At 49.8% G+C, this 14,257-nt stretch overlaps 5 protein-coding genes across 5 annotated transcripts; 3 read left to right on the top strand and 2 right to left on the bottom strand.

Moving 5' to 3' along the window:
• Positions 1-1,460: 1,460 nt before the first annotated feature.
• Positions 1,461-2,764, top strand: BDP81DRAFT_443810 (uncharacterized protein). Its single transcript, XM_060591763.1, has 3 exons — positions 1,461-1,964; positions 2,032-2,097; positions 2,167-2,764. Exons 1-3 carry the CDS (start codon positions 1,608-1,610, stop codon positions 2,335-2,337), a joined length of 594 nt encoding a protein of 197 aa, XP_060437369.1. The 5' UTR covers positions 1,461-1,607; the 3' UTR covers positions 2,338-2,764.
• Positions 2,502-4,958, bottom strand: BDP81DRAFT_466792 (fungal-specific transcription factor domain-containing protein; the record flags this gene model as incomplete). The annotated part of the gene is made up of 9 exons (XM_060594439.1): positions 2,502-2,665; positions 2,727-2,894; positions 3,228-3,411; positions 3,467-3,642; positions 3,713-3,986; positions 4,041-4,591; positions 4,648-4,714; positions 4,835-4,866; positions 4,904-4,958. The coding sequence occupies 9 exons, from the start codon at positions 4,956-4,958 to the stop codon at positions 2,502-2,504; spliced, it is 1,671 nt and encodes a 556-aa protein (XP_060437368.1).
• A 978-nt stretch (positions 4,959-5,936) lies between these two features.
• On the top strand, positions 5,937-8,426 carry BDP81DRAFT_336918 (uncharacterized protein; the record flags this gene model as incomplete). The annotated part of the gene is made up of 2 exons (XM_060585958.1): positions 5,937-7,982; positions 8,055-8,426. 2 exons carry the CDS (start codon positions 5,937-5,939, stop codon positions 8,424-8,426), a joined length of 2,418 nt encoding a protein of 805 aa, XP_060437367.1.
• Positions 8,427-8,882: 456 nt separating this feature from the next.
• Positions 8,883-10,992, bottom strand: BDP81DRAFT_336926 (copper amine oxidase; the record flags this gene model as incomplete). Its single annotated transcript, XM_060585959.1, has 3 exons — positions 8,883-9,043; positions 9,108-10,540; positions 10,607-10,992. The coding sequence occupies 3 exons, from the start codon at positions 10,990-10,992 to the stop codon at positions 8,883-8,885; spliced, it is 1,980 nt and encodes a 659-aa protein (XP_060437366.1).
• A 426-nt stretch (positions 10,993-11,418) lies between these two features.
• Positions 11,419-12,733, top strand: BDP81DRAFT_486101 (uncharacterized protein). Its single transcript, XM_060595197.1, has 4 exons — positions 11,419-11,779; positions 11,851-12,087; positions 12,168-12,466; positions 12,526-12,733. The coding sequence occupies exons 1-4, from the start codon at positions 11,718-11,720 to the stop codon at positions 12,708-12,710; spliced, it is 783 nt and encodes a 260-aa protein (XP_060437365.1). The 5' UTR covers positions 11,419-11,717; the 3' UTR covers positions 12,711-12,733.
• Positions 12,734-14,257: the final 1,524 nt, after the last annotated feature.

Below are 14,257 nucleotides of genomic sequence, written 5' to 3'. Positions count from 1 at the left end.
GTCCGCTGACAGATCTATAGCGGATGGTATCAAGGTCCTGAACTGGTTGGTTTCGATCACTAGTGCCTCTTTCTTCACCAACTGGATTATCATCTCCTTCACCAATTGGCGATTCAGGTGTGCTATCAAAGCACAGGGCGACCCTCTATTTTCACAGACATATGCTTGGGAATCATCTGCTTGGCCTCTGGCTCCTGCTTGGTTGATGCTTATATAATTGATTCTACTGGCGTCATGCTTAGCCTGCGGGATCAATCCTATCGTAAGTGAATTCCGGATGTAAATGCAAGCTGTCATCTTTGTTCTCATTCCTTCTTACCTTCTTCTCGACGAGGCTGACCAACTCATCGCAGGGGGGCGGAGGATTCACGGCGGAGGACTTCTTTCAATATACCATTGGATTAATTCTCATGCTTGGTGCAACGCTTGGATACAAGATCATTTATAAAACACCCTGGCGTGATCCAAGCACAGCGGACTGCACCACTGGCCGCTGAGATCTGTCCATCGACGAGATCAAGCAACTAGACGAATAATACAAGCAGCCAAAGATCAAGAGGTTCTTTAGCTACGTAAAGTGGTGGTAAACCGAGGGGAAATCCTGTGGTTGGAATTTAAGGATATTGCTGTACGCTGGATTGATTTAGAATGTGGCTGATCAAACCACTCAATCTGGGGAGGAAATCTCTTTGTGCATGGCTCTGGAATGTGGTTTATCAGCTAGCTTCTCTTGCGGAGTTGATGTAATTGATATGTGTGGCTTTGAACATTGTTGTAGCAAGACATTATCAAATTACCCGTGTGCTGAGAACCGAACGACTCAATACCACTCGTTCTGTCATTTCATTCCAAACACTGCCTGTCGGCTTAATGCAGAGTGAGGCACGCCCGGCGAGTCGTCCGATGGAGTTTGCGTGGCACAGTGGCATTTAGAATAGTCACAGCCCCACATAGCCATCCTAATCTCGTTCCCGACGCCTCCGGACTGGATCTATGTGCATGGGAACACGGATAGCCGTCGATGATGATACAGTACTTGACCAAGAGCCTGACTATCAAGATAGATTATGGTTGAGGCTTGACCCTGAACATATCAGAGGTTCATCGGCTAGGGGACCAAATCCCCCAAGTTTTGGTTGATTAGCGTCCATTAATTGGAGACATCTCGCAGAATCATTTCAGGCGGTTGGGTGTGATGGGGTTGTTGATGTCCGGATAGACTTACTACTCTCGTCGTGGTGGGTGTTGAAGAGGGTGGTGATTTCGGGAAACGCATCCGATTTCTCTCGTCACAAGGTTGTGGCGTCATTGCTTTAGCTTGCGGAACCGGCTCCCGGTGGCTATCTGACGGGCTCCCGCTCCTTCCCCGCACGTTGCATCTGTTCCACGTTGAGGCACGAAGCCTTCATAATCATGATGACACACTGCCACTGCCGATCAAGCTGGAGCTCCGTTATAGTAAGATACAAATACCTATCGTAAGGGCGAACGGACAAGTTAAATTATCTGCCCGTGAACTCATCGCCTTGTTCCTCCAACAAGCCTGAACGCCCTGTTGCCAACAAGTCGCCCTCGCGTAGACAGCCTCTAACATTCTGTTTCTCATAATGGCATCATCCCAAATTTCTCCAGAGACCTTCCATATCCCACCCACCCCTCATTCTCCAAATTCTAAATTCCCTGTCATTGTGTATAGAAACGCGCTGGAGAACAAATCCTTGGAAGGTGCCTTAGAGGCGATCAACACCTCGGAGTGGGTTAAAGGAGGACATTGGAAAATCGCCAACGAGACACTCGCAGCTACGCCCCATTATCATTTGACTACACACGAGGCGTATACTGTCTTACGGGGTAGTGGCACATACGTCCTTGGGAAGTCTCCTTTGGATGCAGATACTGATGAGCTCGGCAACCCCGTGGGTGTCGAATTTGTTGCTCGTGCCGGAGACGTTTTTGCATGGCCAGTAAGCTATGAATACCGACTAAACCCAAAGGAGAGTTCGGCTACTAATACCAACAACTCGTCATTAGGCAGGAGTGACACATTTTGTCAAGGACACTGAGGATGACTATGAGGTAATTGGGTTCTATGCTTTGGTGAGATCTACTTCCGAACTTCACGTCGAATGGGACTTTCTGCGCCTATAGAGCTGACGAGGTTTCGAGACGGGGTTCAACTCTAGGGAAGAGCCTTACGACATGGAGTATGCTTTGGATTCTGTTGAGGAAACAGACGAGAAACGGTGGAGGTGTGAGAAGGTCCCTGGTCCAATTAAGGACCCGCTATATGGAGAAGCAGGGCCAATGCCTTCTCTTTGGAAGAGGAATGATTCTTGATGCTCGCAAATGTTTATATTATGCACAAGCAAGATAAGCTAGGCAAAGTAGTATGCACAGCCTTTAAACTGACCAAGACTCAGCTGTCTCCAACTTCCAGTCTGATCACCTTGGTCCTCTGCTGGCCGATAATCAGATGTCTCCTGAAGCTGCTTGAATTGATACTATCCATCAGTTACGGGAAAATCCCAGCCCAAACTCTCGGGATCCAGCGAGTTAGCGATATCGATCAGAAGGTCTGTGCTAAGCTCGGCATCCATCGCCAGGCCCTGTCCAAATTCTAAGCCCAGGGCCTGATTTGTTGGATATGATGCGACGGTATGAGTAGCTAGAATGCCCTGTGTCGCGTGGACTCGGGTTGAAACTCCTTCATCTGCACCCTCAGAGACGATGAAGATACCCATCAAGCTGTCTTAGTTCTGATGCAATCATTCCTGCGATCTTACTGCCATGAGAGTTCATTTCTTCCAGAATCAGGAACACCCGTTGAGACCACGCTGCGTGCTCGGAAAACAAAGTCGGGTCAATAGCTGCAGCCATAGAGATGGCGACTGCAGCTGTCGATGTAGCATCCAGATCAAACATTAGAAAGTGTTGGTTTGCGTGTACCACAGGTTAGTCACACAGGTATTCCTGGTATCGCGATCGGTAGCAATATCGTTGGGTTAATCTGGTGTTCTTGTTGTTGTTATTATTGTTGTTAAGGAGAGTATCTAAACGCGAAGGCTCGTGATATGGAAGGAGGGAGCTGAGGTGTGTCACGTGCCGAAGACACGTGACATAGCTCGGCTCCGTGTATACCTAGCGATTGCCGTTTGTTCCCACAGAAAGCTTTCTACGATCCCTCGAATGAGTTAATTTTACTTCTAAAGGGTGAATGAATGGCTTACCTAGGAACCCCTGACTCAACAGCCTTGACAAAATCTTGATTATTTGTCGCGAACAATCCGTACAAACTTGAAGTAAGCTTCTGACACTGTCGGAGTGCAACCACTGCATCAGCACTGACTCAGACTGCCCAAGCTTGGACTGAAGGAATATAAACAACAGCGGCCTAGTGATTAGAACGATACACTAGGTACACATCACGTTAGGGCTTTCTCTATGCCAAAGTTTGATGTCTCCATACCTGATGGTACTGAAGGTGTAGATGTGCCGAGACACGAGAAACCCCTGATGTGTTTTCACCGGAGTCTATGTCAAATAATCCATGGAGATCGGCGGCGAGGCCCGCTATGCTTTGAAGGACAGATTTTGTGGCACCTAGATAGCGACTGTCGAGCTGTCCTTCGATGCCATAAACAGCTATTCCAAGATGTTAGCCACCAGCGCGACGATGAGCTCACCATGGATATAATATGGTTCCCCGACTTACTCTGGTGTATCTGCCCCAGTACCTGTGCCAGCTTGATCTGGATGTGTAATGCGCCAGTTCTTTGTGCTTGCTCGCAGAATATGGGGAACGGTGTGCAGACGCATTCGTCCGAGATGAACATAGGCACTCCCATGAGCGCCGACATCTGACGCTCCAAGACATATATTGTCCACCATGCTAGCCTGCACCTCTGAACATACGTTTCGTCCAAGTGGTGGCTCTGCATCTCAGTATGCAGCCCGTGTTCAAAAGCTGTGCTAAGTGCTTGTCCAATCTGCGAGAGACTTGTTAGAAGCCGAGATCAGATGCTTGGGCATGGCTCACCAACATATCGATACGCCGCGGGACGACTACTTATACAGTGAAGATACAGTGACATGCAACACAGTACCTGCATCGTTTCTACATAGTCGCACTCGAAGAAGGTGAAGTCTGGCATAAGCTTCATGGCCTGCACAAACAGGTCTGCTCCAGGGGGTTGTTGTGAATTCGATGTTTGCACAACGAACGCCTTGCCGAATGCTAAGAGAATGAGGTAGTGAACATACCACAATCGGGGGACTTTTGACTGATCCGCGGCATTTGCATGGAATGTCGCAAAGTTTTCCATGAAACTGTGCTCTTCAAACAAATAGAATAGGCGACAACAGTGAGACTTTACAGAATTAATCAAATAGATTGCAAAATCCTGCGTGGGTAAATGGGCAGGGCTGAAATCTTCCGCTGAGGATGCGCCTCGGCCTCCATCCCACCTCAAGCCATAGACCTTCCCGTCAAAGAATAGGTTCTCCGGTGACAATGCAGTGCCGGTTGTTGCTTCGTGGGTCATAGATAGGACCCGTCGATTGAAAGCCCAATTGGACGATGTTCCCATGAAGACTGATCAGGCAACATCAGCGTACCGCGCTCGGGGGATACTGGCGGCTTTGACGTACCAGGAGTACCACTAGGACCAGGAACCCAATCTATCGTATGGAACGCCAGTGGATTTGTGAGCGGTGTCTCATTTGTGGGCACGTCAACGCCTAGGGATGGTGCGAGTACGCTCGAGGATGAGGGCGTAGCGGGAAAAGTAGTTCTTACGGTTCGGCTCGGTAAGTAGTTGTCAGTGGCGTCGCCTACGACTTCGGCTGTGGTATCTATCAGTCCTTGATCTCGAACGTGAAAATTGAATAGGTGGCCTGCTCTGACGCGTTTTCCCGCTCGACGGTTGGTCCAAAGGTGTCACGGTGTTTTGTGAACCCATCAAAGCTGCTCGCCGCTCGGATGCTGCCAGTCTCTCTTGCAAATCGTTAATGTATCTAGAGCCGTCTAGTGAGTATGCCGAGTACTAAGTTTGTTGCAGGAAATGAATCGATCAGACTGAAGTTTTACCTGCTGGTTACCACCACCTTCTGCGACTCATCCGGGAAGACGCAATCCTGCTCTCTTTTTCTGCATTGTTGACAAGGGTCTGAGCCAGAGCATTTAATTTTTTGATCGCGGCATCTTGTGCAGCTTCGCAGCCGAAGAATGGTCAGCAACTGTAGCAACTCAAGGCTGTTTACGGAGGCGCGTATTATATCGGGGCAGTCGGCGACTTACGCTTTCGGTGTGCGCCTTTTCGTGGCACGGTTCCTCCCAACGGCTACTCAAGCACTAGACTGTTCGAGATTCCTAAGATAGGATCTCTATCAAATGTGCCCGGATAACTTGACACATGCGAGCTGGCCTTACTCAGGCTACACAGAACATGTCAGCTGTCCCTGTGACGTAAGGCATGTTCATCCAACGCTTAAATTCCAACTCCTAGTTGGCACGTGATGCATGTTGCTAATTTCCGCCCTCGATCATCCAAATTTACCACTCTCATTTTCTCCAAGGAGATGAAAACAACCTGCACACAGGGCCTGATGATTTGGGTGTACGGAATGAAACCTTGAGGTAAGGTATTCTCCACAACCCACAGAATAACTCTGTGTCCTCCGAGTGGTATCCGTACACTGGATTATATAACGGCCCGCTGGTACTGGCCACGTGACCACTCATCCCTCCACGAGCCTCAACTTCGAGAGGTTCAGTCCGACTCACCATCAATTGAATGCCCATCCCAGTCAAGTACTCGAGAGGATCATCGTGCATTCATTTTGATTTCCTTTCTTCACCCCTCTATTTTCAATACTGCGGCTACTACTTTGATACACATTTAGTTGTATCTTTGCTGCTTTGATGCACAACCGCCATCATGCTTTCTTCAGGCTTGCTCTCAACTTATAACCAATACAAGCGCGACACCGATGTCGTTTCTTCCTGGTTGGCTACCACCGCTATGAGCTCCGGCTACCCTAGGCCCCTGAGTGAGCCACCAGCCAAGGCTACATCTTCGGTGCCCACGTCTGAGAGGCTGAAAGGCAAGGCTCGGAAGGAGGCCAAGAAACAACCTGCCATCAAGCCAGCTCAGGTATCCGAGGAGACGACGCCGAAACACATCATCGCCATCAAGGACTTCCTGCCACTGGCCCAGTTCGTCTCAGGGAAATTGCCTGACTCCATCAAGGTTCCAGAATCCTTCATGTCATCCCTCAACCGCGTCATTGAAACTCGAAAGCGGTTTTCATCTATGTTGGGTGGTATTCGACGATTTAAGGACTACCGTGGGGACAATAAACATGCCTTTTTTGTAACTGTCCTTGAGCGCGTCCGCGATGCCTTCAAATCGCAGGCGGATGCGTTCGACGTATCTGCTATGCAAGACGCGACCCGCGGCGTCGAAAAGTCCCTCCCAAAGGGTGCCAAGCATGTTGATGGACCCAAAAACATGCTTGCCATTCTAGACGTTTACGAGCCATCTAAGGACTTCCTGGCTGCCCCAGATGTTGAGCGTGAGGCTAAAGCTCCTGAAGTCTACATGGCTGAGGAGGATGACTCCGATACTGCAGCCCTCTTCATGTACACTGCATACCTCAAAGATCTCGGTCGACTTCGCAAAGAGATTCTCCAGCTCTGGGCCGAGTACAAATCCGGAGATAGAGACCTCGCCGCCGTTTCAATTGCCACCAACACCGCTCTTCAGCTTGCGCGCAATATGGAGCAAGAAATAGCCCCGTCGATGGAAAAGCTTGGAGGTGCCATGATTGTCATACAAATGTTCTATGAGGCTGCTTGTGCAGCTCAAGGCCAGGACCCTCTTGATAAGCAGTGGGGCGAGGACTTGAACTTCAACTGCTACGACGACGCCTCCGACCTCTACTTCACTACTCTCAGTCTTCTTTACGCCTTTAGCAACACGAATCCAGACATCCCAAATTACAGTGGGAAATTCGGTTGGTACAATGACAAGAAACGAGGAACCAGCGCTCGCGAGCGATGGGCAGAGGATAAGGCAGCACTCCTTGAAGTCTTCGCGGATCAAACTATGCTCTTCCAGCTGCTTCGGGGGTCCCCGGTTCACGATGAGTTCACAAAAGGATTGAAGGCCTTGCTAGACAGGGGTAAACTGGAAGTCTGGCTCTGCTTTTCGGCGCAGGTGTACCTCGACATTCTCAAGTCCCTCGGACCTTCCGTTCGAAACGGCGAGAGAGATTTCCAGCGGTCTCTACAGCCAATTGCAGCCAGTGTCAAAGAGGCTCTCCGCATTCGCAGTAATCGAGAGGCTACGGTCAAGGAGAACATGGGGGATCTTCACAAGCTCGCAATCTTATGGGGACCCGGGAAAGATCCATTCAACGCCATTCGCATTGCATCAAGGCTTAAAAGCAGGGCATCTAATTTCTTGGAACATCATCCGATGTATTGCGGTCTCTTCTTGCATTACGTCCGTACTCTTTTTCACCGTGTCGGAGCCGAGTACGCCGCAAAGCCCGGGAATGTGTTGCACGGTATCCAGCTCTATCAGGCTCTCCAACAAGAAGGCTTTCTGCAAGACAGCGATAAATGGGATGCATTGGATTCGATGATGGAGCAACAGGGCGGGACCGCCTTCTTCGTCGGCGACCCCCCAGTGGACCCAGATGCGTATTTCAAGAACTTTGAACTTTCTAAGGGGGTCTCGGCCGCGCAATGGATCCAGAAGCGCAACAAACCCAACAGCAATCGCTTCATGACCTCAAAGGCTGGTATTCGGATCATGAAGTTCAATGGAGTCTGTTCCTGCTCGTTTGCCCCTATGGTCTTGGACAACTCGGATCCCAGAGGGCTTAACGCGGTGGTCATTGATCAAATCCTTGAGCGAAGTGGTTGGCTCGACAAGGCAAACATTGATGGGTCTCCTACCGACACGGAGAAATCCAAGGTAAGATATAAAGCTCTCTAATCTTATTATCAAGTGTACCTAAAAGTGAATGTAACATCTGACAATCTTCAGCAGAAGCATCGTGCGCTCCTCCCATCTGAGCTAGTTCGTCAAGTCGCCCTCGCAGTTCACGATGAGGTTCCCGAGCTCACACTTGACTACTTCCACACCGACCACCTTTGCAAGGCTGTCTTGAAGCGCGTGCGAGAAAAAGTAGACGTTAAGAACGGCGGTTCGATCGAGTCCAGTCAACTCCGTGCGCTTCAAGAAGACAATCCAGGAAATACTGTGGGCATAGTTTTCGCTGCGGTTGTTGGTCATGTACCCGTTCTTTCTCCAGACCAGAAGGCGCCTCTGCGAGAAGCAGCTGAAGCTTTCAAGAGTAAGCCTACCCTGGAAGATCAACAAATGCTGTCATTAAGTGCCTTTTATAGAGAGATGTAAACTTTGTCATAGAATCGTAGCCATCGGATTGTCATATCCAATACATTGGTTAGCATCATTTCGTACTCACTAAGGCTTGTGCCTCGCCATTAGCAGCTAGCTCATCTGGTACAAGGTGTCGGGTATACGGTGACATGCTTTTCAATAGATCATGTCATCATTACCAAGGGCGTTATTATCTCGCACTGGAACGCAGTGAACTCATACCTAGGAGAGAAGTTGAGGTAGGCTTCTAGCACTGGTCGTGTCATTAAACAGTATGGTTGCAACAATTAACTCGGTGCTGCGAACCCCACGGATCGTTCATCTTCAAATCCCTCATGTGAGATACCGTAACAGACACTGGGAGGTGGCGCAAGTGGTAGACATAGATAATTGTGTATGTGGTCTTCCATGACAGTTTATATCAGGTACAGTCGCTTGGCCCCAATTGACGTCCTACAAGCGAGGCTTTTCTTAGTCTTGACAGCATCCGGGAACAGTCAAACTCTGATTGTGAAGCGTAGATTGGTTGTCACGTTGATTTGATCTCGGAACATCATTGGAAGGGTTGAGGTTGAAGAAGCTCGTTGGCTTCAGGGTACATGACAACTTCTCCACAGGCATAACCGGGAAGTCTAAGGGTATTCAAGCATTGTTAGTGTCTTGTTCAACAGCAGCACGGAGAGGACTATCTCGTACCTTCGGGGCGTGTGACGTGTGTCAGACCAAATGAGTGCCAAAGGACAACATCCTCACCCTCGACGTTTTCCGCTCGTGCGGCGTACTCTGCGAGGCCAGTATCTTCTCGGCTTTGATTGGTAAACTCCCCAGCAGCCCAAAGTTCGTTGTCGCGGTAGTGAGTGACCCAAATCGGCTTAGATGCAAAAACTCCACGTCGATGATTGAAAGTCTCGGGCCCCATCATCAGCATCTGGCTGGGCGAAGCATGAAGCTTGTACCCAGCCAATTTTCCCGACACATCATTCTTGCGAGCCGGATTGACGATTTTGTAAGTGCGAGCTTTTGTCAGATCGAGATCATAGCCTCCAGGTGATGTGATAGGTGTGGTATCGAGTCGGAACGCACATCCGTAAGGGTCAAGTTCTGGATCGTCCCGCACAGGAATGCAGTCCTCGTACAAAATCGTGTTCTTTCGTTCCCCATCAAGGATCGGATCTATGCGAACACAAAAGAGGTGTTGATGGTTGACAGCCAAGACTCCGGGAGCCACGACGGTTCCCCAAGGCGATGTTTTGAGGTCAGGACGGATCGGCATAGTGGAAAGAATTCCAGTGGCTCGCACCTCAATGTGAATATTCGCAGCTTGATCCAGAACGAATGCCAAGATGTATTCGTAGTTAGCCACAGTAGAAGTGCACTGGATAACGAGCTTTCGGTCCCGGACCACGGAAGACTTCATGCTGCGAAAGTGTGTGTGTTTCCAGCCAATTCCGTCATCGATTTCGTGCATGCAGACGACATTCGGCATGACTACGGGGTCTCCCGTTGCTGAAACCCGGACGCCGTCGAAGTAGGCAATATGGCCTAAGCAATCACAGCCAAGAGCCAAGCTGTTGGAGGTGAGACCGAAGCCGGAGTCGCCGAGGTCGAACGCTTGCTTTCGGTGGTAAGGTGTCCGAGGATCGCCATAAGGTACCGTCATTTCACTCATCGACACCCGATAGAATAGAGGTCGGTCTTCGTAACGCACATCATGCAGGACTGGGCCTTCGCGCAGAGACCATCCTAGCTGAAAATTCCATTTCTGCCATGACACCGTACGATGGTCGACGTTGAACGAAGACCCCTCCGGTTGTGTAACCTGTAGTGGTTTGAGGTCTTTCCGAAATGCATCGGATCCGAGAATGTTTGCGCTGTACTCAACCGGCTTGATAGGCACCCATGGTTGCGTTTCATCATCGATTTCGTCATCGACCCCCAAAGGAAGCTTTTGGAGATCAACGAGCTCAAGAGTGTGAGCATCAAAAATAGGAGCAAGAGGAAGAGGGATAGAGTAGTGATTGGCCTCCTCGTCGTCATCAAGGGCAAGATACATGTAGCACTGAAAGAGACGTCGTCTCTCCTTGGCATCATCGGTTCCATACGCCCAAGGGTCATTGAGAACTCGAGCTCTAATCGATATCGGATCATGTTAGCTAGCTCTGCCATATCGACTGCTTGGGGAGTTGGGGCCTCACGCCTCCGGAACTTTTAGCTTAGCGACCTCAGCCAAGACACCTGGATGGGCGTTACAAGCTGTGGTAACGAGATCATATTCAACCCAGTCCACAGGTCCCTGGGCGTCAGGAAGATCGTCTGTTTTCTCGAGGATTCCGCTAGTGATGTTGATGATCGCTCTGCTCATAACATATTTCTGTTTCTGTTGATAGTAGATCCTGGCTCTGCGATCAGGCACAGGGCCGCTTTCCAGCAGATGAACCAAAGCTTCGTCTTTCGAAGGTTCAGCTAGATCGATCACTTTGAACCTGATTTTATCTCTCTGTAGGTCCAGTCCTTTTAACAAAACGCGGGATGCTTGGCGCACTTCGTTGACCGAAAGGGGGTCAAGGGGGTGTTGAACCATGATGACAGAAGTTAGTGAGGCCGATGAAAGATCAGAAAGTGTAGTGTTTGGGGGTGAAGATGCAGTGATGTGACTGATGTTCAGCTGGCAATAAGAGTTTCAAATACTACATCTTTCCATACAAATATTCAAATATTTACTATCATGGTACGTCTCATTAAAAGTTGTGTATTACGAAAAATAACACCGAAGTCGTTCAATCCGTGTTGCGAACTTACACGCTTCCCAAAGAGGATATACTCCCAGCAGCGACTCACTGATTCCCAAAAGGGAAAGAGGGGCAACCTATTGACCTTTTGTCCATGCACTTCAATGCAAACGCGGGGTGAACATGAAGCTATGCATGTCATCTCGTGAGTGATCTCCTCCTGATTACCAAAGAGAAACCGACCGCACTCTCATTCACTTTGGAATGATGGCAACAGAACAGCTACTTCACTTGGTAGACCAAGCGCATCCCTTGGCTTGAATGGGAAAGACATCCAGCCGGACCCCCACGTCAGCATTGCGAAGGAATACAGCAGGACGCGGGGTAGCCAAGCATGGCCACTATTACCGGCCGATCTCTCATGATGCGGCAACCGCGACTGATCCAATAAGAGCAGAATATCGCGGAAGATACATGCCAAATCTCCCCAAACTTTGCTTCCTTAGATATAACTAGAAATCCCGTATCGACACACGACTTTGCAGCAACCTCAAAACTTCACCGACTTCATCTAACCATGCTCGACTTCAAAGGTGTCGATCTTACCGGCAAGACAGCCATTGTTACCGGCGCTTCACGGTGAGAAATCTGCCTTCTTATCCAGTCTTTTGACGCCTTCTTCAAAGCATAGCTAATGTTGGTGATTCCAGGGGAATTGGCGCCGCGATTGCGAAACAACTTGGGAGACGAGGGGCCAATGTCGTCGTCAACTTCGTGACAGACAACAGTCGCCAGCGAGCCCAAGATATTGTCAAGTACATACAGAAGCACGGGTCTAGTGCCATTGAGATCCAGGCAGATATAGGAAAGCCGTCTGAGATTCCAAAACTCGTTGATGCCACGCTGAAGTTTAGCGGAAGTGGCAAAATCGAGATCTTGGTTCACAAGTCAGTCTCTGGTCCTAGCTCACTTGCCTTGACCTTGGTAGTTAATTGCTTGATTCTGATACCTACGATTTAACTCGCAGCGCGGCTTTGGGTGTTGACGCCAATCTTGATGAGGTCACCGAGGACCTGTATCTCACCCACTTTGATACCAACGTCAAAGGACCGATTTTCCTAACCAAAGCTGTTGTGCCGCACATTTCCCAAGGCGGTCGAATAGTGTTTGTCTCCTCTGCAGCTGCTCGACTTGGGGTTGCGGGACAAACCGTATACGCTGCTACAAAAGCAGCCGATGAGGCACTTGCACGTGTGTGGGCTAAAGAGCTTGGCCAAGAGCACGGCATTACTGTCAACTGCGTCAACCCCGGCCCGGTGGCTACTGGTAGGCATCTCTTGTTAGCCATTAGCTTCACAGGAATACTGACATGACCTGCAATGTAGACCAGTGGAACGAAAGTGACGACCAGTTTAGGAAAGACATGGAGCCTCTGATTGAGTCTACACCGGCTGCGGCGAGAATCGGAGAGGTGGATGATGTCGCACCGCTCGTAGCATTCCTTTGTAGCAGCGATGCTCGATGGACTACTGGCTCTGTCCTTTGTGCAAATGGGGGTTTGTATAACTAGAACAGAAATACACTTGTGCGACCATGATGATGATGATGATGTATTTAACGTCTGGTAACAAAAGGACGTGCCGGGCGCTATGCCGACATGGTCTATACTAATCTAAACTATATTACAGGCTACCGTCTTCACCTAACGTTCCTGTTCAATGACTCGGGCAAATTTCGGAAAAGAAATTGGTCTCCTCTATCCATTCGCATAGAAGAGAGGCTCCCTTAGCAGAACCTAACAAGAAATCAATACTTACTTTGGCCATACGTTGGCGGAGGTAGCGCGGTATAGCCTTGCGTCCACGCTTGCAGAAGTAGAAATGGACTGGTGTCTTGGGTTTCCCACAGCTACAGTTGAGCAACGCATCTTGATGAGCGAATCTCTGGTGGTATGCTGCAAAGTCTCCATAATAGGATCTTGCTGCGTATAGCCTTCCTAGTAAGTGCCGAGGGAGGCGGAGTTCGGGCGGCTTGGGGTGAAGAATTATCTCGAGGTCGGCATATTGCCGAGGGCATTGGGACAGCCATTTTCTGGCAAAGGCTTGGAAGGCAGCTGCTTTAGCTTGCCTTTCTAGGTGCGCTAATGAGGGCTGTGGTTGTGATTTTAGGATTAGTTTGCAGGCTTCCTTGGCTAGAGCATCCGCTTCTTCATTTCCTGGTACTCCCGTGTGCCCAGGGCACCACCAAACATAAACCCTGCCGGGGGTTGTCCAGCTCTCTCTTTGTCTCCGAGTCCAGGAGGAAGAGAGCCTATTGAAGGCCCTAAATCTAGCCTGGCTGCTTCCTGTGCTCTGGGAGTATAGTCTAGCCGCGACTGCGAGGTTGTCGAGGCAGATGTGGACGTTATCTGCCATACGAGCCGTAGGAGCCCGGGTGGCTTCCATCAGGCCGTGATACGCAGCATGTGCCTCCGCGTCATACACCTCAGTTTGGGAGCCGAGTGGTTCGGATCCGCGGAAGATCTGCCGTGTAGCTTGGTACCCTACCCAGCCTGCTCCGGCGGAGGTGCTGCTGCCGTCCGACATCTGGGACCCGTCAGTGTAGAGAACTTGTGCGACCAATTGTTTATGAGTTGACAAATATTGCGTGGCAGGTGCAGGTGGGTCACGTGACCCACCTGCACCTGCCACAAGGTGAAAGGGTCGTGATAGTGTGTGTATAGGTGTAGACGGCCTGTACGGTCGCGTCTGTTATTGTTTTTTTTTTTGAGGAATCTGTACCTCTGCCGTTGCCAGTCGCGACGCCGCGATCTCTGGTCGACAGATTAGTAACTGCTCAATTGAACGGGCTCTACGCAGAGCTGGGCGATCAATTCATATGGGGTAAAAAGAAAAAGAGTCAACGCTGGGCTCTCATAATCTGTGGAGGCAATACTACTGTATTGGATCTGATGATGATGATGGGAAAAGCTGAGCGCTGGCTGGGCTGGATATCTGGGCAAGGTGTAGGTGGCGCAGCTCCGAGATGTGAAGGAGCTGCCTCACGTGACCCACCTGCACCTGCCACATATTGCAAATTTGCAAGTGATACTTTGCGAGACTGGATAACATACTGTCT

This window comes from Colletotrichum phormii, assembly GCF_030913505.1.
Source record: "Colletotrichum phormii strain CBS 102054 chromosome Unknown BDP81scaffold_56, whole genome shotgun sequence".
NCBI classification, from domain to species: Eukaryota; Fungi; Ascomycota; class Sordariomycetes; order Glomerellales; family Glomerellaceae; genus Colletotrichum; species Colletotrichum phormii.
The sequence above is the reverse complement of the archived record's forward strand: the minus strand, read 5'-3'. Positions and strand labels throughout refer to the sequence as shown.